General features: G+C 46.4%; 1 protein-coding gene across 5 annotated transcripts in view; it reads right to left on the minus strand.

The window, feature by feature from the left end:
- PCNX2 (pecanex 2) overlaps positions 1-26,998 on the minus strand; it is a 934,799-nt gene that overhangs the window by 634,595 nt on the left and 273,206 nt on the right. For all 5 annotated transcript variants that reach the window (XM_075862603.1, XM_075862600.1, XM_075862601.1 and 2 more), the window contains exons 10-11: positions 20,911-21,064; positions 7,598-7,630 (exon numbers count right to left, since the gene is read on the minus strand). In XM_075862603.1, the coding sequence (XP_075718718.1) occupies positions 7,598-7,630; positions 20,911-21,064 (187 nt within the window). The remainder of the gene's footprint in view (positions 1-7,597; positions 7,631-20,910; positions 21,065-26,998) is intronic.

The raw sequence follows: 26,998 nt of genomic DNA on the forward strand, positions 1-26,998 counted from the left end.
TTTAAGGAGGGAGGCATGGAAGACGTCATGTATGCGAAAGGATGGGGGCAGCTCCAGACGGAAGGATACAGGGTTGAGGACTTCAATGATCTTATAAGGTCCAATAAATCGGGGAGCAAACTTCCTGGACGGGACCTTAAGGCGCAAGTTCCTGGACGACAACCAGACCAAATCCCCGACGACAAACCGGGGGTTAGCAGAACGTCTACTATCCGCCTGAATCTTTTGTACGCGCCCTATAAACCGGGGAGCAAATTTCTTGGACGGGACCTTAAGGCGCAAATTTTTAGACGATAGCCACACCAGATCCCCGACCATAAACAAGGGGTTAGCAGAACATTTTCTATCTGCCTGAGTTTTTTCTATGCTCTGGGACGCCTCTAGGTTCTTCTGAACCTTGGCCCAGACAGTGCACAGTTCCCGATGAACATCCTCTACCTCGGGATTATTGGAACAACCAGGGGAAACGGAGGAGAACCTTGGGTTAAACCCGAAATTACAGAAAAACGGGGAGACCCCTGACGAGTTACTGACCCGGTTATTCAGGGAAAATTCAGCAAGGGGAAGGAATGAGACCCAATCGAATTGACAGTCAGAGATGAAACACCTTAAATATTGTTCCAGGGATTGGTTAGTCCTTTCCGTTTGGCCATTAGTTTCGGGATGGAAGGCGGAGGAGAAGGACAGATCAATCTCCAACTTTTTACAAAAAGCTCTCCAAAATAAGGAAACAAATTGTACCCCTCTGTCAGAAACGATATTGACTGGGGCCCCATGGAGACGCAGGATGTGTTTCACAAACAAAGAAGCTAACGTCTTGGCGTTAGGTAGCTTCTTAAGGGGCACAAAGTGGCACATCTTGCTGAAGCGGTCTACTACCACCCACACCACCGACTTGCCCTGAGATGGAGGCAAATCGGTGATAAAATCCATGGAGATATGGGTCCAAGGTCTCTGGGGAATGGGCAAGGAACGTAGTAGGCCCGCAGGTTGGGACCTAGGGGTTTTGGACCTAGCGCAAACCACACAAGCGGCGACGTAAGCCCTAACGTCTTTAGGCAACCTAGGCCACCAATAGTTTCTGGTAATGAGGTGTTTGGTGCCCAAGATGCCAGGATGACCAGATAGAGCGGAGTCATGGTTTTCCCTGAGTACCCTTAGCCGGTATTGCAGGGGAACAAACAGTTTGTCCCCAGGGACGTTCCCGGGAGCTGCACCCTGATCAGCTGCGATATCAGAAGCTAAATCAGAATCCGTGGCAGAAACGATTATACCAGGGGGTAAGAAACAAGCAGGATCCTTCTCGGAAGGAGGATTGGCCATGAAACTACGTGACAGAGCATCAGCCTTAATATTCTTGGACCCAGCCCTATAGGTAACCAAGAAATTAAATCTGGTAAAGAATAGTGCCCACCGAGCTTGTCTAGGATTAAGCCTCCGGGCCGATTCTAGGAAAACCAGATTCTTGTGATCCTTAAGGACCGTTACCTGGTGTCTAGCCCCCTCCAGGAAGTGCCGCCACTCTTCAAAAGCCCATTTAATGGCTAGAAGTTCGCGGTTGCCAATATCATAGTTACTCTCCGTGGGCGAAAACTTCCTAGAGAAGTAAGCACAGGGGCGGAGATGGGTGAGGGAGCTGGTACCCTGGGACAAGACGGCCCCCACTCCCACCTCGGATGCGTCAACCTCCACAATAAATGGCTCCTCTTGGTTGGGCTGAATCAGCACGGGGGCCGAGATAAAGCACTTCTTGAGGGTCTCAAAGGCCTGGACGGCCTCAGGGGGCCAATGGAGGACATCAGCACCCTTGCGAGTAAGGTCCGTAAGAGGCTTAGCGACGACCGAGAAGTTGGCAATAAATCTCCTGTAATAGTTGGCGAACCCTAAAAAACACTGTAACGCCTTAAGGGAGGCAGGTTGGACCCATTCCGCCACAGCCTGAACCTTGGCAGGGTCCATGCGGAATTCATGAGGAGTGAGGATTTGCCCTAAAAATGGTATCTCCTGTACCCCAAAGACACATTTTTCAGTCTTAGCAAACAGATTATTCTCCCGAAGGACCTGGAGCACCTTCCTGACATGCTCCACGTGGGAGGACCAGTCCTTGGAAAACACCAGTATGTCATCAAGGTACACAACAAGAAAATTACCCAGGTAATCTCTCAGGATTTCATTAATAAAATTCTGGAAGACAGCAGGGGCATTACACAACCCAAAGGGCATGACCAGGTATTCGAAATGACCCTCGGGTGTGTTGAACGCAGTTTTCCACTCATCCCCCTCTTTGATGCGGATAAGGTTATATGCCCCCCGTAGATCGAACTTAGAAAACCATTGGGCTCCCTGAACCTAATTAAAAAGATCTGGAATCAAAGGAAGTGGTTACTGGTTCCTTACGGTGACCTTATTCAGGTTACGATAATCAATGCACGGCCTAAGACCACCATCCTACCTCCCCACGAAGAAGAAGCCAGCACCTACAGGAGAAGTCGAGGGGCGAATGAAACCCTTGGCCAGGCATTCTTGGATATACACCCTCATAGCTTCACGTTCAGGACATGAAAGATTAAATATCCTACCCTTAGGAAGCTTGGCACCAGGCACCAAATCGATGGCACAATCGTAATCTCTATGGGGAGGCAACACCTCGGAGGCCTCCTTAGAATACACATCGGCGAAGTCCTGAACAAACTCAGGAAGCGTGTTTACCTCCTCCCGGGGAGAAATAGAGTTAACAGAAAGACGTGACATAAGACATTCACTACCCCATTTGGTGAGATCCCCAGTATTCCAATCAAACGTGGGATTATGCAACTGCAACCAGGGAAGACCTAATACCAGATCAGACGATAATCCCTGCATCACCAGTACAGAGCACTGCTCCAAATGCATGGAGCCAACCAGGAGTTCAAAAACAGGAGTATGCTGAGTAAAATAACCATTAGCAAGGGGAGTTGAGTCGATACCTACTACAGGGATAGGATAAGGTAAATCAATAAAAGGCATCTTTAGAGACATAGGAAATTCCACAGACATGATATTAGCAGATGAGCCAGAATCCACGAAAGCACTGCCCGTGGCAGACCGGCCAGCAAACGAGACCTGAAAGGGAAGCAAAATTTTATTGCGTTTCACATTAACGGGAAATACCTGTGCGCCCAAGTGACCTCCCCGATGATCACTTAGGCGCGGAAGTTTTCCGGCTTCTTATTCTTGCGTCTGGGACAGGTGTTCAGTAGATGCTTGTCGTCCCCACAGTAGAAGCAGAGACCATTCATTCTGCGAAACTCCCTACGTTGTCGAGGGGACATGGAGGCCCCGAGTTGCATAGGTACCTCCGAGTCCTCCGTGGAGGGGCGAGGAGACGGGACCTCGGGGGGGATCGCAGAAAAGTCAGAGGGGAGCACATAGAAGCGTTCAAGCTGACGTTCCCTGAGACGTCGGTCAAGTCGTACTGCTAGGGCCATAACCTGGTCAAGGGAGTCAGAAGAGGGGTAGCTAACCAGCAGATCCTTCAGGGCGTCAGATAATCCTAACCTAAACTGGCACCTTAGGGCCGGATCGTTCCACCGAGAAGCTACGCACCACTTTCTAAAATCAGAACAGTATTCCTCAACCGGTCTCCTACCCTGACGTAAGGTCACCAGCTGACTCTCGGCTAAAGCAGTCCTGTCAGTCTCGTCGTAAATGAGTCCGAGGGCAGAGAAAAAACGATCAACAGAGGAAAGTTCAGGGGCGTCAGGAGCCAAGGAGAAGGCCCACTCTTGGGGCCCTTCCTGGAGTCGGGATATGATGATACCCACCCGCTGGTTCTCGGAACCTGAGGAGTGGGGTTTTAGGCGGAAATACAGTCTGCAACTCTCCCGGAAGGAGAGAAACGTCTTACGGTTCCCTGAGAACCGGTCAGGTAACTTGAGGTCGGGTTCTAGAGGTGAGGTGAGGGGTACTACTAAGGCAGCGTCACCCTGGTTGACCCTCTGGGCCAGGGCCTGGACCTGTAGGGAGAGGCCCTGCATCTGCTGGGTCAGGGTCTCAAGGGGGTCCATGATAGCGTCAGCGTAGGAGAAATGGTAGACTAGGTATGGGCTTGTAATTATGTAATGGCAGGAAGAAGGTGAAGGGAAAGTGAGCCCTAATCTACCCACCGCCCTGTCCCTGCCTACTTGCAACGACCCGCCCTAGGCGACGGGGTACAACTGGGCGGTGGTCCCTACTCTGTCTAAGTGCACGGGAGAACAAACAGGGAACACGCAAGGGAAGGGGCAGCAGCCACGGAACGCCGCGAGGAAACGGAGCGGTGAATGAGTAGTCAGGACCAGGATGAAGTGGAGTATACCAAAGTGAGCACGGAGAAGGAAGCAAGCCAGGGGCAAAGCAAAGCAGGTTAAGCGGAACTGCAGCAAGGCAGAAGCACGGCAGAAGCAGGCTGGAGCAAGCAGCAGTGAGGCCAGGAATCCAGAAGAATTACAAGCACTGAGGAAGAGAACACGGCAGGTAATAAAGGACAGGGGGCGGAGCTAACTCCGACTGACCAGGCCGCGATAGGCTCTCCCACTCCTGAGCCTGCCACCCTGGTTGGTGGGAGATGCTGTCAGTCGAACAGGTCTGGCCTCAGGTGTGGATTGATTAATCCCAGGAGTATACCTAGACGTAGTACCTGGCAGATCCCTAACAGTAGAAGTGTATGACAATGTGCTCGTATGTGTAGACCTTTTCTCAGGGGGGCCTGAAGCCCGGCCGGTATCTTCCCCACTGCAGACGTTGTGTGTAAGTGACAGGGGAACAGTGTTATCCCAAGTATTGAACTGGTGTTTGAACAATAAGATATCAGCAGCTCTCCAGATGTTATCCCAAAGCTAGTTTGTTTAATAACTGTATTCAAAAAGTGTTGTGGGAATATTAAATACTGAGGTTAAGTTTTGACCAGCCTCAGCATTGGACTATTGGAAGCGTCAGATAAAAGGTACAGAAGCGGAATATTCCCATTTGAAAACATTTTTATATATTTTTTGCTGTTGTAAAAGGAAAATTTTAGAACAGAAAATTCTGTGCAGTATATATATATATATATATATATATATATATATATATATATATATATATATATATAAAAGAAGAAAAATGAGTTTGCATGTATCACTTCTAGTTACTGCTCAATGTGAATGATTAATGTAAAGATGTTATTTGTAAATCAGCTCAGATCAAGGTACAAATCCTGCTGAAAAGAGTAACACCAAGTGCAAATAAAATGTACCCAGTAACCACACATCTTCTAGGTGCCCTGCCCATTGTAACAGAGAAGTTTTTCTTATATAAAGGTGTGTTTGATTTCGTTTAAGGGCCTGACATTGTTATTGTATGTACTTAGAACAACTTTTATATTTCGTAGATGATATCACCAGATTAGTATTTATTTTAAAAATTGATAAGGGTTGGGGGTCCCCAGCAAGTGCCAGTAAATATGAACTCCATTACTCCGATGCGGCAGGCGCAGCCGGAGCCAGTACAACGCGTTTGTCATGAACTGACGGCAGTGTCACAATTCTAAGCAGCCGCCCAGAAGAGGATAGATACGGAGGGTTTGTGGTAGTCACAATAAAACTCCACTAATCCGTCTACGTGGGATCTCACCCCAGGCTCACAGCATGAGGTGCTATGTACAGCCCGGTGACGTAAACTAAAAGAGACGGTGTCTGACAGATGAGAAGGACCAAGCCAAGTCCTGATGACATCAGCAAAGTTCAAAGTAAAGCAAGGGGGAAAAAAAACAACTGAGTGAACCCGTTAGCAGCATCCAAGTGTTTTAATAAGTAAGTGACCAGGAGGGGGTAATAATGAATCCCCCACTAGACACCATCAGTCTGACACCATAATTGTGTGGGTTACCCCGAGGGTAACAGTCAGTGAAGAGCAGAAGATAGAAGAGGATGATGATGATGATGATGTACAGGACTTGTCAATACACTGGTGGGACCCCATACCCAAACTGGACATTGGTGATGGCATCATATTAGTTGTGGATCTATTGATATATTGTTTGAGTTTTATAATCATAATATATAATTTCTGTAATTTAATATGAGAACAAGGGGGGTTTGTGAAGGATGGTTTATTTGCTTTATTCTCTGTATGAAATTACATTATGAATTATCAAGCAGGATGCCGAATTACTAAGATATATATTATGTGAAAGTGATTATAATAATGTTTAAATGATTTTGTTTCGTGCAGCAGCAATCTTGTCTGGAGTTCCCATCTTGGTTCTTTTGTAGTGAATAAGAAAGCAATTGTTCCTTTAACACAAATTATGTTGATTTCGTATGTTTTATCTTTGACCTTGGCTCCCATACAAAGCTTGCAGTGAAGGCACAGGGAGTGAGATGGGAGGGTGGCAAATATGCGTGTGGGAATGCCTTCCCCATCTTACGGGAACATTCTGCCCAAGTGAGATAAGGCCACCTGCAAACCTGATGTGTGAAGAATTATAATGATGTATCTGGGATGTATCTTATGGTCTGCTATTGGCTGAATAACAAATATTGTCACATTGTCTCTGATTGGTTAATCTCAAGCCTACACCCCTTCTGAATGATAGTATTATAGTTTGAGTTTGGAAATAAACCTCCAGAGGAGTATTTTGAGCATATCAGCAGCGTCTGTGTGTTTTCTTCTCCCATCCCGATATATATCGGTATGAAATATCCTGATTAGGATGCTAGATAAAGTGCCTGGCCTGAGAGTCTGTTGGACTCTTCTAAATTTCAGTCTAATATATTTTGAGCTATTGACTTCCACGACACTACCTAAATAGTGTAAAGTATTAGAGTTGTCAGTGTGTCATTGACAGAAAGCCTATCAGGACCTGCCATAGGCGGGCCCTCATAGGCCTCCGTGCATGGCAGACCCACAAGCTATTGTGAGGCCTCCAGTTGAAACCCAACCACCAGCACCCCCTGCGATCGCATCGTGGGGGTTGCCGATTTGCAACCAACCCCTTGAATGCAATGACCACTATCGACTGCCACATTTAAGAGGTTAATTGCCTAAATTGCCGGCGATGGACCGCTGGCTGGCAAAGGGGAGTGTCAGCTGTCGGGGACAGCTGATCTCCTGGATCCCGGAAACTGTACGTTAGGACAGTAAACACCGGGGACCATTCAGTAACTGTACGTCCTCGTGCGGGATGTAACTTCTCACAACGACGTACAGTTGCGTCCTGCAACAGGTTAAGGAGGGCCTGCCAGTGGTTTTTAACAGGTCAGAATAAGAAAATATATCCGCACCCAAAAGCCTCTGCACTCTAGAACATTGCCACTATGTATAAATCATATGCTATCCCTTAGTCCCGGTTATCCTCGAAAGCAGCAAGGAAAGTACCCTGAATTTTGGTATGGTTACTGAGCAAATTACTTATAATAGCCACATTTTCTCAAATTAATACACTGTACATGTGCCTAGTATGAAAAAATAATCTTCATTCACATTCATGTTAATAACATTCAATTTGCATCTAATGTTAGAAACTAGATACCTGTCTGTTTACTGATGATGTGGTTTACTTTACTAGAATATATTTCCTCTACTCTTTCCAACTTACATGAACTGGCGAAGCTGGATCCGGCTGCACACTCTAAGACAGAAAACAAAATAGAAAAACACCCAATTAGTATATTACATTATTATCCATATTTAAAGGGGCTGTCATGATTTTGTTTTTTAGGATTTTTCAAGAGGGCTTTCCAAATGCTTACTAAAGAAAAGTAAGCACCTTCCCTCCACACATGGCGCTCACAAGACAACACCCTGCTCTTACATAGGACTATCAAAAATTTAGCTGCATCTAATGCTCAGGGAGACTCTCTTACAGACTGCAATTACGAACCAATAAATTTCTATGGCCAACGGACAACTTCCCAAATATTTACGAGGTGTCTGGGCTGTAGAAAGCTTCAGTAAAAAATAGGACATGTCTTAATTTTTTATTTTACAGACCGTGCTTCCATAATTTATAATGGGAGAACGGCCCGCAAATGCACGGTCATGTGCATGGGGCCTAACTCTCTGACCTGGCATGTATGAATGCAACCCCTCGCTGTGGGGAGTATATCAGCACTGATATCCTAAAATTCCTAGAATTTGAAAAACTTGATGGCAGGTGTCACTGTTTCCTTGTAGGACAATACTATCTCGGGCAATTGGGCAGAAACCTAAGGTCACCTGGAAACCCTCCCAAGTGCACCTCTAAAAATAGGAAAACATACTATTTTCTAATATACAGTTGCAATAATTTCAAGAATTAGAATTACATGAATTTCTGCATGGATTACTAATAACATGTAGTTTGTTTTCTAAATCCCAATTATAGACAAATAGATGAATACAATCTAACTAAACTAATAACACACAAACAGTTGTATTTCTGCATGCTTATCATCTCCATGCTATTACCCCTTAAAGTCCAAGCCATTTTTTTATTTTACATTTTTGTTTTACACTACCCGCCTTCTATGAGCCATTACTTTTTTATTTTTCCGTCAATGGAGTGGTGTGAAGGCTTTTGCAGGAGGAGTTGTAGTTTCTATTGGATCCATTTAAAATACCATATAATGTATTTGGAAACTGAAAAAAAATTCTATGTGGGGATGAAAAAACTGTGACTCCTTAATGTTCTTTTGGGTTTTGTTTTCACGCCTTTCACTGCACGGTAAAAACGACAAATTAACTTTATTTTGCTGGTCAATATGATTACGGCAATATCAAAATTATATAGTTTTTTTAATGTTTTACTCCTTTTACAAAGAAAAAACTATTAGAAAAAAAAATATTTTGTTGCCATATTCTGAAAGCCATAACTTTTTTATTTTTTCAATGATTGAGCTCTGTGAAGGCTTATTTTTTGCAGCATGAGCTGTGATTATTATTGGTATTTTTTGGTACGTACGACTTTTTGATAAAAAAAAAAATTGGCACCGCTAAGTGGGCCAAAAAACAGTGATTCTGACGTTTGATATTTTTTCTTTTTACGGCTGTCACTGTGCGCGTTAAAGGGGTTTTCCGTAGACCAAAAATTGCATTGCAATAATATATTTATGAGAAACGAAGTAACTTACTAATAGAGATGAGTGAACCGGGACAACCGAACCCGGTTTCGGTCCGAACATCCGGAAAAGTTCGGTTTGCAGCGAATCCGAACTTCACCGGGTTCGGCCGAACCCGTTTTGACCGAACCCGGCCAAAAATATTATACAAATCGGCAGCCACTTGTCTCTATCAATCACTGATAGAGAAAAGAGGCTGCTGATTAAAAATAAAATAAAAAGCATTTCATACGTACCCGGTCGTTGTCTTGGTGACGAGTCCCTCTTCTTCCCCCAGTCCGACCTTCTTTTCTGACGCGGCAGCCTGTGATTGGCTGCAGAGGCCTCTGCAGCCTGTGATTGGCTGCAGAGGCCGCGGCAGCCTGTGATTGGCTGCAGCGGTCACATGGGCTGTATCGTCATCCAGGAATGTCGGGCCGGATGTCGAGAGGGATGCGTTACCAAGGCAACGGCCAGGAGACCGGACTGGAGGAAGCAGAAAGTTCTCGGTAAGTATGAACGTCTTTTTTTTTTACAGGATACTCTATATTGTGATCGGTATTCACTGTCCAGGGTGCTGAAACAGTTACTGCCGATCAGTTAACTCTTTCAGCCCCCTGGACAGTGACTATTTACTGACGTCGCCTAGCAACACTGCCGTAATGACGGGTGCACACATGTAGCCACCCGTCATTACGGGGCCTCATGCACACGACCGTAAAAACACCCGTTATTACGGGTCGTAATTATGACCCGAAATAGCGGACCCATAGACTTCTGTTAGCCACGGGTACCTTCCCGTTTTCTCACGGGAAGGTGCCCGTGCCGTTAAAAAGATAGAACATGTTCTATTTTTTTATTTTACGGGCCGTGCTCCTATACTTTATAATGGGAGCACGGCTCGGAAAAACGACCGGCTGCCCGTGGCCGGCCGTGCTCATCTCCTGAAATACTCTGTGCTGCCTTAAACTCTGTGGACAGGTCAGGATCCTGTTTCTTTTAAATGCTGCTGGGGAACCCGCTCGATCCACTATATAAGGCTGCGCTACAGTGCAGCATTTAAAAGAAACAGGATCCTGACCTGTCCACAGAGTTTAAGGCAGCACAGAGTATTTCAGGAGATGTGCGTGCAGATTCAGTGCTGCTGTGAACTCTGCTCTTACCATTAGGTAGCTCTCAGTCTGTTACCTCTCCTCCACTCCTGTCCTCTATAACACCTTCACATGATTGGCAAGTCACCACGTAATGGTAAGAGCAGAGTTCACAGCAGCACAGAGTATTTCAGGAGATGAGCGTGCGGATCTTGTGCGGGGTGGTGACTTGCCAATCATGTGAAGGTGTTATTGAGGACAGTAGTGGAGGAGAGGCAACAGACTGAAAGCTACGTAATGGTTTTGACCGTCTGGACTCTCAGTTAACCTTCTGTCTGTGTGGTTTCCAGCTCAGGTTTGCCTGCATTGCACTTTTTTTCCCAAAACTACACTCTGCAAAGACAACCTGGGTTCTAAGCAGCATAGTCCATCTCATCTTGCGGTCAGCTCTGGCGAACACCTTAAAGTCACCTTCGATTCTGTCGACCAAAGTGGTATACACCAGCAGCCTTGAGATATCGCTCCACTTGCATTTACATAACAGTTTCATGTAGGCTAGAAAAGCATCTACATTTTCTTTGATTACTTTCGGGATCGATTTAACCTCTCCAAGGTTATATAACTTATTGTAATATTTAGCAAAGGCCTCGGTTATTTGTATAGGATCATATATTTTCGAGCCATTCGAAGATTTAAAAATATATATTTTGGGGGCATGGCTACGACGACGGCGGGTGCAGACGTGTCTTGAAGGAGCTCCGCCAAGCCAGGACACCATCGGCTGCCATCCTCCCTCTCATTACCTTTAGGGGCGATATCACCAGCTGGGTTGAGTTCCCCTCACCTTCGGGAATACAAAGACCCCGGGTTGGCACGAATCTGGGCTACTAAAGTATTGTGGCCTAGTGAGGAGACCGGATCCCCGGCCTCAATTTTGCAGCGGCGGCCCGCCGATTTCCATAGACACGGGCCCGGCTTCTGCAGGTAACGGAGCCCGAAGCAGAGGGACGTCCCAACCAATGTGACCTGCTCCCACAGCAACTGCCAAACTCCGGGACAAATCGGAGCTCCGGAGCTCTTGCGGCCTGGTAAGAGGACCGGATCCCTGGCCTCAACTTTTGCAGCGGCGGCCCGCCGATTCCTATCCACACAGGCCCGGCTTCCACAGATAGCAGCGCCCGAGGTAGAGAGGCGATCTCACCTCTGTGACTTGATTCTCCAGCAGCTGCCTCACTCTGGGATGAATCAGAGCTCCAGAGCTCTGAAGCCTGGTAAGAGGGCTGGATCCTCTGCCTCGATTTTGAACCAGCGGCTGACAGGAACATATTGCAGCGGACCCAACCTCTGCTGGGGATTGTTTCAAAGGAGGCTACAATAGCACTTGACCTGGCAGTCCTTAGCATCCGCTAGGAAGCCTCACCTGGAGCTGTAACCCCAGTGCTAGGGCTTTCATTCAGCCGCTTCTCCCCATCGACTTTACACCTCTCAGGGTAAGTGCAAATAGCCTATCTGCTCAGATCCCATCTGCCTGCTAAGTGCCACCCCAAAGGGACTTCCGCACCTGCCCTTATATGATCTTGGCAGTCCTCCAACAGGCACTCCCTGTCAAACCTGGATCTCCCTATCTAACTTGCCACACCTGAGAAACGTGCCTTGCCTTCTACATCGGTCCCCGCACGCTGCTCGGCTCTCCTGACACCTGATAGCTGGACTACCCTCACGCAGATCCAGGCAACTGCACAGCTGTATAACTCTACTTGGATAACTATCCATAGCTGTTCTTACTTCAACATACACGTCTAAGCTTTATTAACAAATGTGATGGCAACGTGGACTTTTCATACCCGGCTCACTCTGACGTATCTACAAAGCAATATGGTGAAAATTGGTCAGGCAAAACATGGAGACCCTCCCTCTACCCCCAAACAGAAGAAATCCCTTCCTGACATGGATAAATTCCTGAAAAGACACTCGCCCCAGCGTTCTACACCTTCCACTAAAAAGACATGTTAAATTGTACGCCAAAATCATAGCTAATAGGATGCAACCATTACTACCATTCCTGATCGACCCAGAGCAAACTGGTTTCGTTAAGCGTAGAGAGGGTAAACACAACACTACGCAAATTCTTCATTTGATCCAGTACACCAGGTCGAGAAAGATTCCCCTAATTCTGTTGACTACAGATGCAGAGAAGGCCTTTGATCGGGTGGACTGGACCTATATGGTCAGAGCGCTTTCCCGTTTTGGCTTCCCACAACACTTCATTCACAGAATCCTATCTCTGTACACCTCCCCACACGCAAAGGTTAGAGTAAATGGCCACCTATCGCGCCACTTCCAAATCAGGAATGGCACAAGGCAGGGTTGTCCGCTCCCTCTCCTCCTTTTTGTCCTCACAATTGAGACCTTTATCCAGAGCCTTCTTCAGGAGTACACTTCTTAAAGGGGTCTCCATTGGTGACCGAATGCACTCCACAGCTGCTTTTGCTGATGACTTGCTTATTTTCATCACTAACCCCTCCATAGCTCTACCCCGAGTTTTATATTGGGAGATATTTACCCAATTTGGTGCTCTATCCAACTTCAAAATTAACTCTAGCAAATCCGAAGGTCTTTGTGTCTCCTGCACTCCGGCTCTGTTAATGTCTCTGAAACTGAACTCCCCATTCTCACTGCGTTCGGACAGCATAAAATTCCTGGGAATTAATTTAACTCCCTCATCTGAGTACTGGTATCACACACCCTTGCTCTCTGATATTAAAACCACTATCTTGTCTTGGCAAATCCCATATATTTCCTGGATTGGTAGATTCAACTTGCTGAAGATGGTCATTCTCCCTAAACTTCTCTATCTCTTCCAAACTCTCCCGATTCCCCTTCCAAAAACCTTTTTTGCAGCAGTTAGACGACAGTTTTCTCAATACATTTGGAACAATACTAAACTCAGAACAGAATTTAGCACCCTTGTCCTTCCTAAACGCTCAGGTGGGATAGGGCTTCCGGATGTAGAATCCTAGTATCACTCTATACCAGGATTACTGAGTGGTTTGCCCATTCGCCAAATGTACTTGGCGTTCCCGTGGAGGAGGCTACCATAGGCATCCCCCTTATCTCCGTTCTGTGGCTTGACAAACATAATGCAGCCCCATTTTTGTCTAGTAACTCTTATCACTGCTTCTTATCAGACGTGGACTAGGGGTGAGGGGATGAAATCCCTGCACCAAATTCCGTCTCCCCTGATGACGGTCCGAGACCTTATGTAGTCGCAGACTGAAAGATTTGGGGACTGCCCTTCCCTTCCTAGAGCAGCATTATGCAGATCATACGATTTCATAATGACTAATGGCTCTAGTTCTACCCTCCAAGAATTGAGGTCTCCTGGGAGTGCTTAGACATGGACCGATTGACCGTCCTTCATCTTGGTTGGAAACAACCCTCCTCCTTCGCCAACCACCTAAAAAGCTTATTACACTATACTATAACAATCTAACTAAGTTGCATTCATCGGTACAGCCTTCCTTTATTAAATCTTGGGAGTTGGAAATGAATACAACCTTTTCTGACAAAGACGTCAAGGATGTTTTTAGAAACTCCCTTGGGACCTCTAGATGTATTAAACTACAAGAATCCTCTTACAAACTGACCTCTAGATGGTACAAGACTCCTTGGGTATTGAATAAAATATGTAGTGAAATCTCCCTTGATTGTTGGAGGTGTCATAAAGCCCCAGGAACCTATGTGCATATATGGTGGGAATGTGAGAAAATCTCCCCCTTTTGGTATCAGATACAAAGTACCCTTCACGCTATTACTCTTTCCTCGGTTGTTATTTCCCCTAGAGAAGTGTTTCTCAATTTGTGACCAACATTCCCTAGGGGGGCCCCCAGGTAGACGTGGTTGCAACTCTTTGCAGCAGCCAAATCCTTGATTCCACTGTATTGGAAAACCGAAGCTGCACCATCAATAAGCCACTGGCTTAGGAAGGGAGCCCAGCTTGCGAGGATGGAGGAGCTCTCACATCTTCAATATCGTTCTCATGCCAAATACCCAAAAAATTGGGAACCCTGGTTTGCGTTCTGTAAAAATGACTCCTTTAAACATCTTTGGTGTGAAGACCCACTCATGTCTGATAATGTCAATTGATTTTTTTGCTTCCCTTCTCTCCTATTCTGGACTAAGGTCTGACAGACCTACCAGACTTGGTGATTGTTGGAGACTTCTCTCCTTGTACGTTTGCTCCCACCCCCTTCAGACGTTCGGTGATTGTGACAAGACCATACACCATATCGTTATCATTCATTATTGTACTGTTTTTATTGTTTGACCTAGCCATATGTTGTTTCACTCTTTTAGCTAAGATCTTACTCGGCCTTTCCCCCTGTATATAAAAGTTCCATTTTAATTTTTTCAGGTTTTTTTCATATGAAACCAGGTGGACTACCCGTAATTTGTCCCTGAGGATTCTCAATTCACTTCTAAAAGGATCTGTAGGACACGTTTTAAGGGAATTAAGGGTATTATTTCTTTCTCTCTTAGCTCTTGCAGCTGCCCGAATAACTAAACCCCTGACGAATGCCTTATGTGTACACCAAGGGAGTTCATGAGAGGAAGATGTATCGGAATTAATTTGAAAAAAATTATTTCAGAGCAGTACCCACAAAAGATAGAAGCGAAGGGGAATTTAACAGAAATTTATTCAATCGCCATGAGAATCCAAGATGACTAGAATATAGGTCAGAATGCACCAACTTGGTGCATTGTCAGACCAAGTGATCAAGCCAATTTTAGAATAGGAAAAATTAAGCAAGACTGACCTACTGTATCTACCAGGAAAAAAAGCAATCCTAGAATACACTTTGTGTGGAGAAGAATAAAACGTGTAAACTCTTTCGGAGGCATGCTGGTATTTCCAAATGTCATGTAGGTTCTCCTCCATGATCAAAGAGGACAGGTCAAGGGATAAGCTATGGCCTTCACTAGAGCGGTCAAGCTCAGAGTTAATGACTGCATTAAAGTCCCCACAGAGAATCAGCCTTATCTAACACTTTTTTTTTTTTATGAAGAGGAGTTGTCTTGTATTCGGGGCATATAGGGAAACCAGAGTAAACAGTTTATTGTTAATCTCACAAATAAGGATTATGTATCTGCCCTGAGGATCAAAATATGAGTCAAGGGATTTGAAAACCACAGATTCCTTATTAGCTATGATTACACCAGCTTTCTTAACGTCCCTAGACGCTATTATGATGTGTGGAATTTTTTTATGTTTAAATAAGTGAGAATCTCGAGTTGACAGATGAGATTCTTGCACACATAGAATGTCACAGATAGATTTACTGTCTTTCCTCCAAATAAGAGATCTTTTGAATGGGGAATTTAAGCCATGGGCATTAAAGGATAAAATCTTAACCCCCATGTTTGTTTTTAAAAAAGGTTTCAGAATGTTCCTGAATGAAAAGCACTCCTAAAATTAGAAATACAGTAGCACAAAAGTAAAATGGCACAAGTATATAAAACCAAAAGAATCCAGAAATATATTAAACAAAAATGCACATTAAGGCCGGATTTACACGAGCATGTGCCTTTTGCACAGCTCCGTGTGTCAGCTGCGTATGATGCGAGGCTGCGTGATTTTCCCGCAGCCGCCATCATTATGACACTCTGTTTGTATGTTTGTAAACAGAACAGCACGTGGTGCTTTTCTGTTTTCATTCATACTTTTTACTGCTGTTGCGCGAATCACGCGCATCACATGGAAGTGCTTCCGTGTGCTGCGCGTGATTTTCACACACCCATTGACTTCAATGGGTGCGTGATGCGCGAACAACGCACAAATAACGGACATGTCGTGAGTTTTACGCATCGGACAGATGCTGCGTGAAACTCACGGACAGTCTGCGCGGCCCCATAGACTAACATAGGTCCGTGTGAGGCGCATGAATATCACGCGCGTTGCACGGACGTATTACACGTTCGTCTAAATAAGCTCTTAACGTAATGTGCATACACAAACACTTCCCGCTTTCAGGGAAAAGGAGTAAAGAGGCAAATGTCTGTCCAAAAAGTTAGCCCGTACGAGAAATAACAGCAGAGAAGAGGACTTACACTACATTAAAGCAGATGGCGAGAAGCCTTGTAGATAAACCTGCAAATAAAAAGTTTGGACATCAGTCATTGTTTCTTCATCTCATTCTGCTAACTTTGTCCGACCACAGAGGTTTAATGAATTCCGGACGGGATGCAGCAATGTGGTAGGGACTCTGAGGTGGAGTAAAAATTAGGCCCCAGGAATGCAGAAGGTTTTTTGCTGTATCTGGAGATATGCTGATTCCCATTATTGGAGATAATGAGCTTCACCGGGAACCCCCATTAATAGAGAATTCCTTTATCACGTAAGATTTTAGTGAACGGAGCAAATTCTTTGCGTCTCATCATTTTTGCTGCAGACAAATCAGGATAAAGAGAAATATCTTTGAAGCATTATAGGAGATCAGGAGAGGATTTTAATGCTCTGAGGAATTTATCTTTTACACCAAAAAACTGGATGCGAGTAATCATATCCCTAGGAAGGTGCGAGGAAATATGACAGACTTTTGGGATCCAGTAAATCCTGTCAATTATGAGGTTCAAAGTAGATTTATGAGGTAGGACTATTGCCATCAGATCAGTGAGGTATTGAGAGAGGAGGTCTGAAGAAACCGACTCAGGAATTCCTCTAATACAAACATTGTTCCTACGGGAATGTTCTTCCAAATCCAACACTTTATTAGAGAGCCGTAGAACCTCCTCCTCCAAAGTTGAATTCACATGGATGAGCAGGTTGTGAGATTTCGCAAAATCCTCCATCTTAAACTCAATATGGTTCGTTCTTGCAGCAATAGATTGTATGTCAGATTTAAATTCCCCACAACTTGTCACAAATCTGATTGAAATTAATCTCTTAGAAACGTCAGAAGTTTTTTCATTGTGGCTTCAGAAGCGGGTTGAGCATCAACGTCATCCAGAATGTCATTGTTCATTGAATCTGCCCTGGACGAGGGGGCAGTAGAAAATGGTGGAAGAGAAATGCGTCTGCTCACCTCTTTGTGTTGGGACAAGGGTTTTTTTAAAAACTCTGAGTTTGGATGGTTTAGCCTTGGTATTCATTTTGGAGTCTAATTGTGTCTAATGTGGGCACTCAAACCAGCTCGGTATAACAGTAGATGATCACCTTTGACAGGGCGTTAGAAGTCCCAAACACTGTGTGATGGTGAGGATAAAATGAGTGGGGACTGCAGAAGATTTCCCGTGGTCAATTCCCAGAATCTCCTGTTGCTGTTATCATCTGCAGAGAGGGGACACCATCCAAACCATTCCTCTGGAGGAGTGATTTTAAGGCAAAGCTGTGTCCACTCAGCATGTAGCCACTGTATTCAAGATGGCCGACAGAGGAAAGAGGGCCCAGGCATCAGCCGAGGAAAGAGGGCCCAGGCATCACGTTGTCTGCTCAGGGAAGGACACTGGACACAAACGGAGGAAAAGTGAATTCCTCACCTCAAAGATGTGCCCGACACCGGACGGAGATGGTCAGCGGCAGGATGGATCCTCTGTATATGGAAGGCACGTGGCGTGTCCGTGTGGGCTATGTCGGGAGACAGGACGGCATGTGAGGTTCTCCCTTCACAGGATTTTCTGTGAGCTTCGGAGAACTGAGGGTGAGTCCTGACTTGCCAGAGTGTCAGGGTTGATCAGAAGGAGAAAAAATGTGTGGGTTCTAGGATTATTTGAGCCGTTTTAGGCTTCGGTGCAGAGGAGCTCAGCAGCTACATGTCTTCCTCCATGCGCTGCCGGGGCACGCCCAGTTTTTTGAACTTTTAATATTTTTATTCTTTTTCACTGCTAAAAACTTTATTCAACTTTTTTTTTACACGTTTTATTAGTCCACCTATGGGACTTGAACCAGCAATCGTTATATTATTATTGGTAGAATACACTGCAACACACCATCATTTAATCTATTGAACTCTACTCACCCCTCGCTGGCCGCTGCTGTCAAAAGTTCATTGCCATTACTGTATCTCCTCTCCTAAATTCCTCATCCGACTGTAAATAACATTTTGCGCCTTTTATGGTAATAATAATCCGTCAGTCTCACTCGTTCCTCCTCCTATGACCTCCCAACGCCGAAAACTTGTCCGCCCTGAATGCCGAAATCTCATCTGAATACATGCGCCCATCATGTATGGTCTGACACCCTTCCCTGCTTCGTCCGGGCCTGAAATCTAGTTATTGCGCATTCGCCGCTATGGTGTCCTGTTGTGCGCACGCACCAGAACAGGACATATATGCGCAAGCACAGAATTTCCTGTGTGCTGGGGGGAGGCGAGGAGCTGTCAATCAAATGTAAGAAGGCGACGTTAACTCGGAAAGGCTTGAGGAATGAAGATATAACTCTTTTCGAACTAAAACTCTTTTATGCTCATTCGCATACGCTGCGGAAACACAAAAAACTGAATACTAACGATACAGACTACTTATAAGATAATTATAGGTTACATACATAATTTTTCACCCACTACCACCAGGTATTGCTGGTTTAATAGATGAAATGCTGAGCTTAAAAGAGGCAACGTGAAGGCAGACCTGGGGGCCTTCACATCATAGGGGGGGGCAATGAGCAGTCGGAGGGAGCATACACCCTCTTTTTAATGCCTCAGATGCTGCGTTTGAGGGGTTAAACGGCCAGGCTGTTAGTCCCGGCCGTAGATACCAAATCTACAGAGGGATGTGTGTGGCGCTTTCTATAGGGGGTGTGTGTGGCACTATCTACACGGGGCTGTGTGTGGCACTATCTACAAGGGGGTGTGTGGTGCTATCTACAAGGGGGGTGTGTGGCACTATCTACATGGGGATGTGTGTTGCGCTATCTACAGGGGGCTGTGTATGTGGCAGTATCTACAGAAGACGCTGTGGCGCTATCTATAGCGGATGCAGTGGCACTGTCTACAGGGGGCACAAAGGGGGCATTATTACTGTAAATGGGCCCGGTTACACTTTTAATGTGTCAAGCCCTAAGGGATCATTAATACCATCTGGGGCACTGTTGATTATGAGTTGTTTAGAGGATGGAGTATAGGTGGGGAAGGTGCTAGAAAAGCGAGAAACCAAAATATCTGTGTGTCAAATTCTGCAGAGACGAATCGTGGCTGAAATAAGTCGTCACAGTGGTCTGGGCCAGAAGGAGAAAAAATGGGAAAGTGAACGACTCTAATCAATGAAAACATCACCTATGAGTCACTGGATATAATTGTGCTGTAATCACATATATATCGTCTACAGAGCTCCTGTATATAGCTGGTATCTACCACTATATGGTCATTATATGGTGGCAATCTTGGTCTTTAATAGTGGTTTTTATTCAGTAACATTATGGGGGTACTATTCAGTCACTATGTGGTTTTGGTGTGGCGGTATTATTTGGACCTTATATTGAGTTGTTATTGGTAATATTGGTCTTATAATAGTGAGTTGTGTTTAGTAACAGTATACAGGTAATATTTGATCTGGTATAGTGGTATGATTTAATAACTGTATATATATATTGTAGTGGTGCAGCTACTGGACAGTGCAGAAACTGTCAGGTTTTTAAGCAACCAGGGAGCATGTACAGCAGAGAGGGTTTTTCTCTGCTGTTGCTTGGGTGTAAAGCCCGGAATAGGGCCTGGTTTGCTGGAGTGTGAAGGAGAAGGGCGGGCTTCCACTCCATACAGACAGTCCGTGTCTTCGGCTGTCTGATGAGCCAAGGTAAGCTTCACCTGAGACGGCTCTTTAATTGAGGTGTGTGCTGTTCGCACAGGGCTCTCAGTCTGGGGAAGACAGGCATGCTAGCCTGTGAGAGTCACCAACGTGTAAGGTAAAACCGCCTATGTTTTTAGGTACTGGGCAAAAGGCTCAGGGTCTCTTAGTGAGGGACAATTAATGTTTAGTTAGAGGCTGGACGGCCTAGGGTTTAGTTTGGATGTTTTTTTGTTGTAACACTGCTTGCAGTGGTGAAGACAATAAAGCTAGCTGCGGCTCGTATAAACCTTTATTCAATGAGTTGGAGTGAACTTTATAAGTGTGGCAATCCTGTGAGCTAAGTGGTCCCCAAGATGTCACTATATATATATATATATATATATATATATATATATATATATATATATATATATATATATATATATATATATATAAATATATATGTTTTTGTGTGAGAGGGGGGTCATATGCTTTGGGGCTTGGAAAACTCCTGAATGAACTAGAGATCAGCTAATCTGCACACCGCCTTCTGAATTGACTTCATCAATACAGTAATTCAGCATTTCGGGCCACAATTTTAACTTTGCCCAGGGCCACACTTTGTCTAAAACCAGCCCTGTCTATGTATCCACTTTACATAGAAGCTGTCGAACACTGCTGTAAGCTGAATCCATCAGTGAGCTGGAGTGGCAGCTTGACTGACAGCGACTCCTGTGTACCTCTGACACACAATCTAACGCTAATACTGATCAAATCTAAGTTGTGTTTAGATACCATACAGCATAATCTATCACCCACTATTTAGACTTTTCAGATTGTGGTTCCACACGCCTATCTATGATATTGTTTTGAGAAAAATCTATACTGTACAACCAAAATACTAGTTTAATACAATTTCCCATTAGAAAAAACAGAGCATAATGTGCAATGTAGGAAAATACTCAGTCTTACTATGTTCTTACCTTGAGAAGGCAAAACTGGCAGCTAGCAATAATAACACAAAACTGGAATACCCAAATATCTCTAAAGACATCACTTTGCAAAACTAAAAATCCAAAATATGACACAAAGATAGCTAATATAATGGCTAAGATGTTCTCGCCAATATTTTCCGTTCTGCAAGACAAAAAATTAAACATACATTTAACAATACAATAAATACTAACTTTTAAAACCTTTAAAACAAAATTAATGATTTGAGTAAACTTCATATCACCTGGTATTTAGTACCACCTGGACCAAAAGCAGCGCCACAGCACCTGTAATGGCAGGAAGGAGGTGAAGGGAACAAGTGAGCCCTAATCTACCCACCGCCCTGTCCCTGCCTACTTGCAACGACCCGCCCTAGGCGACGGGGTACAACTTGGCGGCGGTCCCTACGCTGTCTAAGTGCAAGGGAGTACAAACAGGGAACACGCAAGGGAAGGGGCAGTAGCCCACGGAACGCCGCGAGGAAACGGAGCAGTGAATGAGTCAGTCAGGATCAGGATGTAGTGGAGTATACCAACGAGAGCACGGAGCAGGAAGCAAGCCAGGGGCAAAGCGAAGCAGGATAAGCGGAACTGAAGCAAGGCAGAAGCACGGCAGAAGCAGGCTGGAGCAAGGCAGCAGTGGGGCCAGGAATCCAAGAAGAATAACAAGCACTGAGGAAGAGAACACGGCAGGTATAAATGGACAGGGGGCGGAGCTAACTCCGACAGACCAGGCAGCGATAGGCTCTCCCACTCCTGAGCCTGCCACCCTGGTTGGTGGGAGCCGGTGTCAGTCTAAGAGGTCTGGCCTCAGGTGTCGACTGATTAATCCCGGGAGTATACACAGACGTAGTACCTGGCAGATCCTTTACAGTACTCCCCCTTTTATGAGGGGCCACCGGACCCTTACTAAGAGGACCCAGTTTAGTGGGGAAGAGAAGGTGGAACCTCCTGATCAATACCCCAGCGTGAACATCACGAGCAGGTACCCAAGTCCTCTCCTCCGGCCCGTATCCTCTCCAATGGATCAGGTACTGGAGGGAGCCCTGGATCATCCTACTGTCCATAATCTTGGCCACCTCGAATTCCACCCCCTCAGGGGTGAGAACGGGAACAGGAGGTTTCCTCGAGGGGGACCAGGACGGGGAGCAGCGTTTAAGGAGGGAGGCATGGAAGACGTCATGTATGCGAAAGGATGGGGGCAGCTCCGGACGGAAGGATACAGGGTTGAGGACTTCAATGATCTTATAAGGTCCAATAAATCGGGGAGCAAACTTCCTGGACGGGACCTTCAGGCGCAAGTTCCTGGACGACAACCAGACCAGATCCCCGACGACAAACCGGGGGTTAGCAGAACGTCTACTATCAGCCTGAATCTTTTGTACGCTCTGGGACGCCTCTAGGTTCTTCTGAACCTGGGCCCAGACTGTGCACAGTTCCCAATGAACGTCCTCTACCTCGGGATTATTGGAACAACCAGGAGAAACGGAGGAGAACCTTGGGTTAAACCCGAAATTACAGAAAAACGGGGAGACCCCTGACGAGTTACTGACCCGGTTATTCAGGGAAAATTCGGCGAGGGGAAGGAATGAGACCCAATCAAATTGACAGTCAGAGATGAAACACCTTAAATATTGTTCCAGGGATTGGTTAGTCCTTTCCGTTTGGCCATTAGTTTCGGGATGGAAGGCGGAGGAGAAGGACAGATCAATCTCCAACTTTTTACAAAAAGCTCTCCAAAATAAGGAAACAAATTGTACCCCTCTGTCAGAAACGATATTGACTGGGGCCCCATGGAGACGCAGAATGTGTTTAACAAACAAAGAAGCTAACGTCTTGGCGTTAGGTAGTTTCTTAAGGGGCACAAAGTGGCACATCTTGCTGAAGCGGTCTACTACCACCCACACCACCGACTTGCCCTGAGATGGAGGCAAATCGGTGATAAAATCCATGGAGATATGGGTCCAAGGTCTCTGGGGAATGGGCAAGGAACGTAGTAAGCACGCAGGTCGGGACGTAGGGGTCTTGGACCTAGCACAAACCTCAAAAGCGGCGACGTAAGCCCTAACGTCTTTAGGCAACCCAGGCCACCAATAGTTTCTGGTAATGAGGTGTTTGGTACCCAAGATGCCAGGATGACCAGATAGTGCGGAGTCATGGTTTTCCCTGAGTACCCTTAGCCGGTATTGCAGGGGGACAAACAGTTTGTCCCCAGGGAGGTTCCCGGGAGCTGAACCTTGATCAGCCGCGATGTCAGAAGCTAAATCAGAATCAGTGGCAGAAACGATTATACCAGGGGGTAAAATACAAGCAGGATCCTTCTCGGAAGGAGGATTGGCCATGAAACTACGTGACAGTGCATCAGCCTTAATATTTTTGGACCCAGCCCTATAGGTAACCAAGAAATTTAATCTGGTAAAGAATAGTGGCCAACGAGCTTGTCTAGGATTAAGCCTCCGGGCAGATTCTAGGAAAACCAGATTCTTGTGGTCAGTAAGGACCGTTACCTGGTGTCTGGCTCCCTCCAGGAAGTGACGCCACTCTTCAAAAGCCCATTTAATGGCTAAAAGTTCGCGGTTGCCAATATCATAGTTACTCTCCGTGGGCGAAAACTTCCTAGAGAAGCACAAGGGCGGAGATGGGTGAGGGAGCTGGTACCCTGGGACAAGACGGCCCCCACTCCCACCTCGGATGCGTCAACCTCCACAATAAATGGCTCCCTTTGGTTGGGCTGAACCAGCACGGGGGCCGAGATAAAGCACTTCTTGAGGGTCTCAAAAGCCTGGACGGCCTCAGGGGGCCAATGGAGGACATCAGCACCCTTGCGAGTAAGGTCCGTAAGAGGCTTAGCGACGACCGAGAAGTTGGCAATAAATCTCCTGTAATAGTTAGCGAACCCCAAAAAACACTGTAGCGCCTTCAGGGAGGCAGGTTGGACCCATTCCGCCACAGCTTGAACCTTGGCAGGGTCCATGCGGAATTCATGAGGAGTGAGGATTTGACCTAAAAATGGTATCTCCTGTACCCCAAACACACATTTTTCGGTCTTCGCAAACAGATTATTTTCCCGGAGGACATGGAGGACCTTCCTGACATGCTCCACGTGGGAGGACCAGTCCTTGGAAAACACCAGTATGTCATCAAGGTACACTACAAGAAAATTACCCAGGTAATCTCTCAGAATTTCATTAATAAAATTCTGGAAGACGGCAGGGGCATTACACAACCCAAAGGGCATGACCAGGTATTCGAAATGACCTTCGGGTGTGTTGAACGCAGTTTTCCACTCATCCCCCTCTTTGATGCGGATAAGGTTATATGCCCCCCGTAGATCGAACTTAGAAAACCATTGGGCCCCCTGAACCTGATTAAAAAGATCCGGAATCAAAGGAAGGGGATACTGGTTCCTTACGGTGACCTTATTCAGGTTCCGATAATCAATGCACGGCCTAAGACCACCATCCTTCTTCCCCACGAAGAAGAAGCCAGCACCTACAGGAGAAGTCGAGGGGCGAATGAAACCCTTGGCCAGGCATTCTTGGATATACTCCCTCATAGCTTCACGTTCAGGACATGAAAGATTAAATATCCTACCCATAGGAAGCTTGGCACCTGGCACCAAATCGATGGCGCAATCGTAATCTCTATGAGGGGGCAACACCTCGGAGGCCTCCTTAGAAAACACATCAGCGAAGTCCTGAACAAACTCAGGAAGCGTGTTTACCTCCTCCCGGGGAGAAATAGAGTTAACCGAAAGACATGACATCAGGCATTCACTACCCCATTTGGTGAGATCCCCAGTATTCCAATCAAACGTGGGATTATGCAGCTGCAACCAGGGAAGACCTAATACCAGATCGGACGATAATCCCTGCATCATCAGTACAGAGCACTGCTCCAAATGCATGGAGCCAACAAGGAGTTCAAAAACAGAAGTATGCTGAGTAAAATAACCATTAGCAAGAGGAGTGGAGTCGATACCCACTACCGGGATAGGATAAGGCAAATCAATAAAAGGCATTTTTAGAGACATAGCAAATTCCACAGACATGATATTAGCAGATGAGCCAGAATCCACGAAGGCACTGCCAGTGGCAGACCGGCCAGCAAACGAGACCTGAAAGGGAAGCAAAATTTTATTGCGTTTCATATTAACGGGAAATACCTGTGCACCCAAGTGACCTCCCCGATGATCACTTAGGCGCGGAAGTTTTCCGGCTGTTTATTCTTGCACCTGGGACAGGTTTTCAGTAGATGCTTGTCGTCCCCACAATAGAAGCAGAGACCATTCTTCCTGCGAAACTCTCTACGTTGTCGAGGGGACATGGAGTCCCCGAGTTGCATAGGTACCTCCGAGTCCTCCGTGGAAGAGCGAGGAGACGGGATCTCGGAGGGAATCGCAGGGAAGTCAGAGGGGAAAACATTGAAACGTTCAAGCTGACGTTCCCTGAGACGTCGGTCAAGTCGTACTGCTAGGGCCATAACCTGGTCTAGGGAGTCAGAAGAGGGGTAGCTAACCAGCAGATCCTTCAGGGCGTCAGATAATCCTAACCTAAACTGGCACCTTAGGGCCGGGTCGTTCCACCGAGAAGCTACGCACCACTTTCTAAAATCAGAACAGTATTCCTCAACAGGTCTCCTACCCTGACGTAAGGTCACCAGCTGACTCTCGGCTAAGGCAGTCCTGTCAGTCTCGTCGTAAATGAGTCCGAGGGCAGAGAAAAAACGATCAACGGAGGAAAGTTCAGGGGCGTCAGGAGCCAAGGAGAAGGCCCACTCTTGGGGCCCTTCCTGGAGTCGGGATATAATGATACCCACCCGCTGGTTCTCGGAACCTGAGGAGTGAGGTTTTAGGCGGAAATAAAGTCTGCAACTTTCCCGGAAGGAGAGAAAAGTCTTACGGTCCCCTGAGAACCGGTCAGGTAACTTGAGGTCGGGTTCTAGAGGTGAGGTGAGGGGTACTACTAAGGCAGCGTCACCCTGGTTGACACTCTGAGCCAGGGCCTGGACCTGTAGGGAGAGGCCCTGCATCTGCTGGGTCAGGGTCTCAAGGGGGTCCATGATAGCGTCAGCGTAGGAGAAATGGTAGACTAGGTATGGGCTTGTTATTATGTAATGGCAGGAAGGAGGTGAAGGGAACAAGTGAGCCCTAATCTACCCACCGCCCTGTCCCTGCCTACTTGCAACGACCCGCCCTAGTCGACGGTGTACAACTTGGCGGCGGTCCCTACACTGTCTAAGTGCAAGGGAGTACAAACAGGGAACACGCAAGGGAAGGGGCAGTAGCCCACGGAACGCCGCGAGGAAACGGAGCGGTGAATGAGTCAGTCAGGATCAGGATGTAGTGGAGTATACCAACGAGAGCACGGAGCAGGAAGCAAGCCAGGGGCAAAGCGAAGCAGGATAAGCGGAACTGAAGCAAGGCAGAAGCACGGCAGAAGCAGGCTGGAGCAAGGCAGCAGTGGGGCCAGGAATCCAAGAAGAATAACAAGCACTGAGGAAGAGAACACGGCAGGTATAAATGGACAGGGGGCGGAGCTAACTCCGACATACCAGGCCGCGATAGGCTCTCCCACTCCTGAGCCTGCCACCCTGGTTGGTGGGAGCCGGTGTCAGTCTAAGAGGTCTGGCCTCAGGTGTCGACTGATTAATCCCGGGAGTATACACAGACGTAGTACCTGGCAGATCCTTTACAGCACCACACCAGTTCTCTTCTGCTGGACCACTGCCTCCCATATCAGATGGCTGAGGCAGTTGCGGCCGGGCCAAATGTTCATGCTCTGGGGCTGGGGGCCCCAGCTACTGCTAGCGGTGCCATTCTGTAGCGGGCCATGTGCGGTGTGGCATGAGGTAGGTGCTTTGCATGCCTCTCCATACCCGTATTCGCATGTATCTGGAGAGTGGCGGAAACCTGGACTGTTTCCCTTATTTACCCTCCTATAACTATGTAGTGGTTGGAGGTTATAGACATTTTGGGACTGTGTGCCCAGGAATTGTATATATGGGCCCTACACAGGAGTGCTGGTTATATAGAATAATTGCTTCCATAACTCATTTACCTCACTTTAGACTCTCGTAT

The sequence above is a fragment of the Rhinoderma darwinii genome, chromosome 4 (genome assembly GCF_050947455.1).
Source record: "Rhinoderma darwinii isolate aRhiDar2 chromosome 4, aRhiDar2.hap1, whole genome shotgun sequence".
In the NCBI taxonomy this organism is placed as follows: domain Eukaryota; kingdom Metazoa; phylum Chordata; class Amphibia; order Anura; family Rhinodermatidae; genus Rhinoderma; species Rhinoderma darwinii.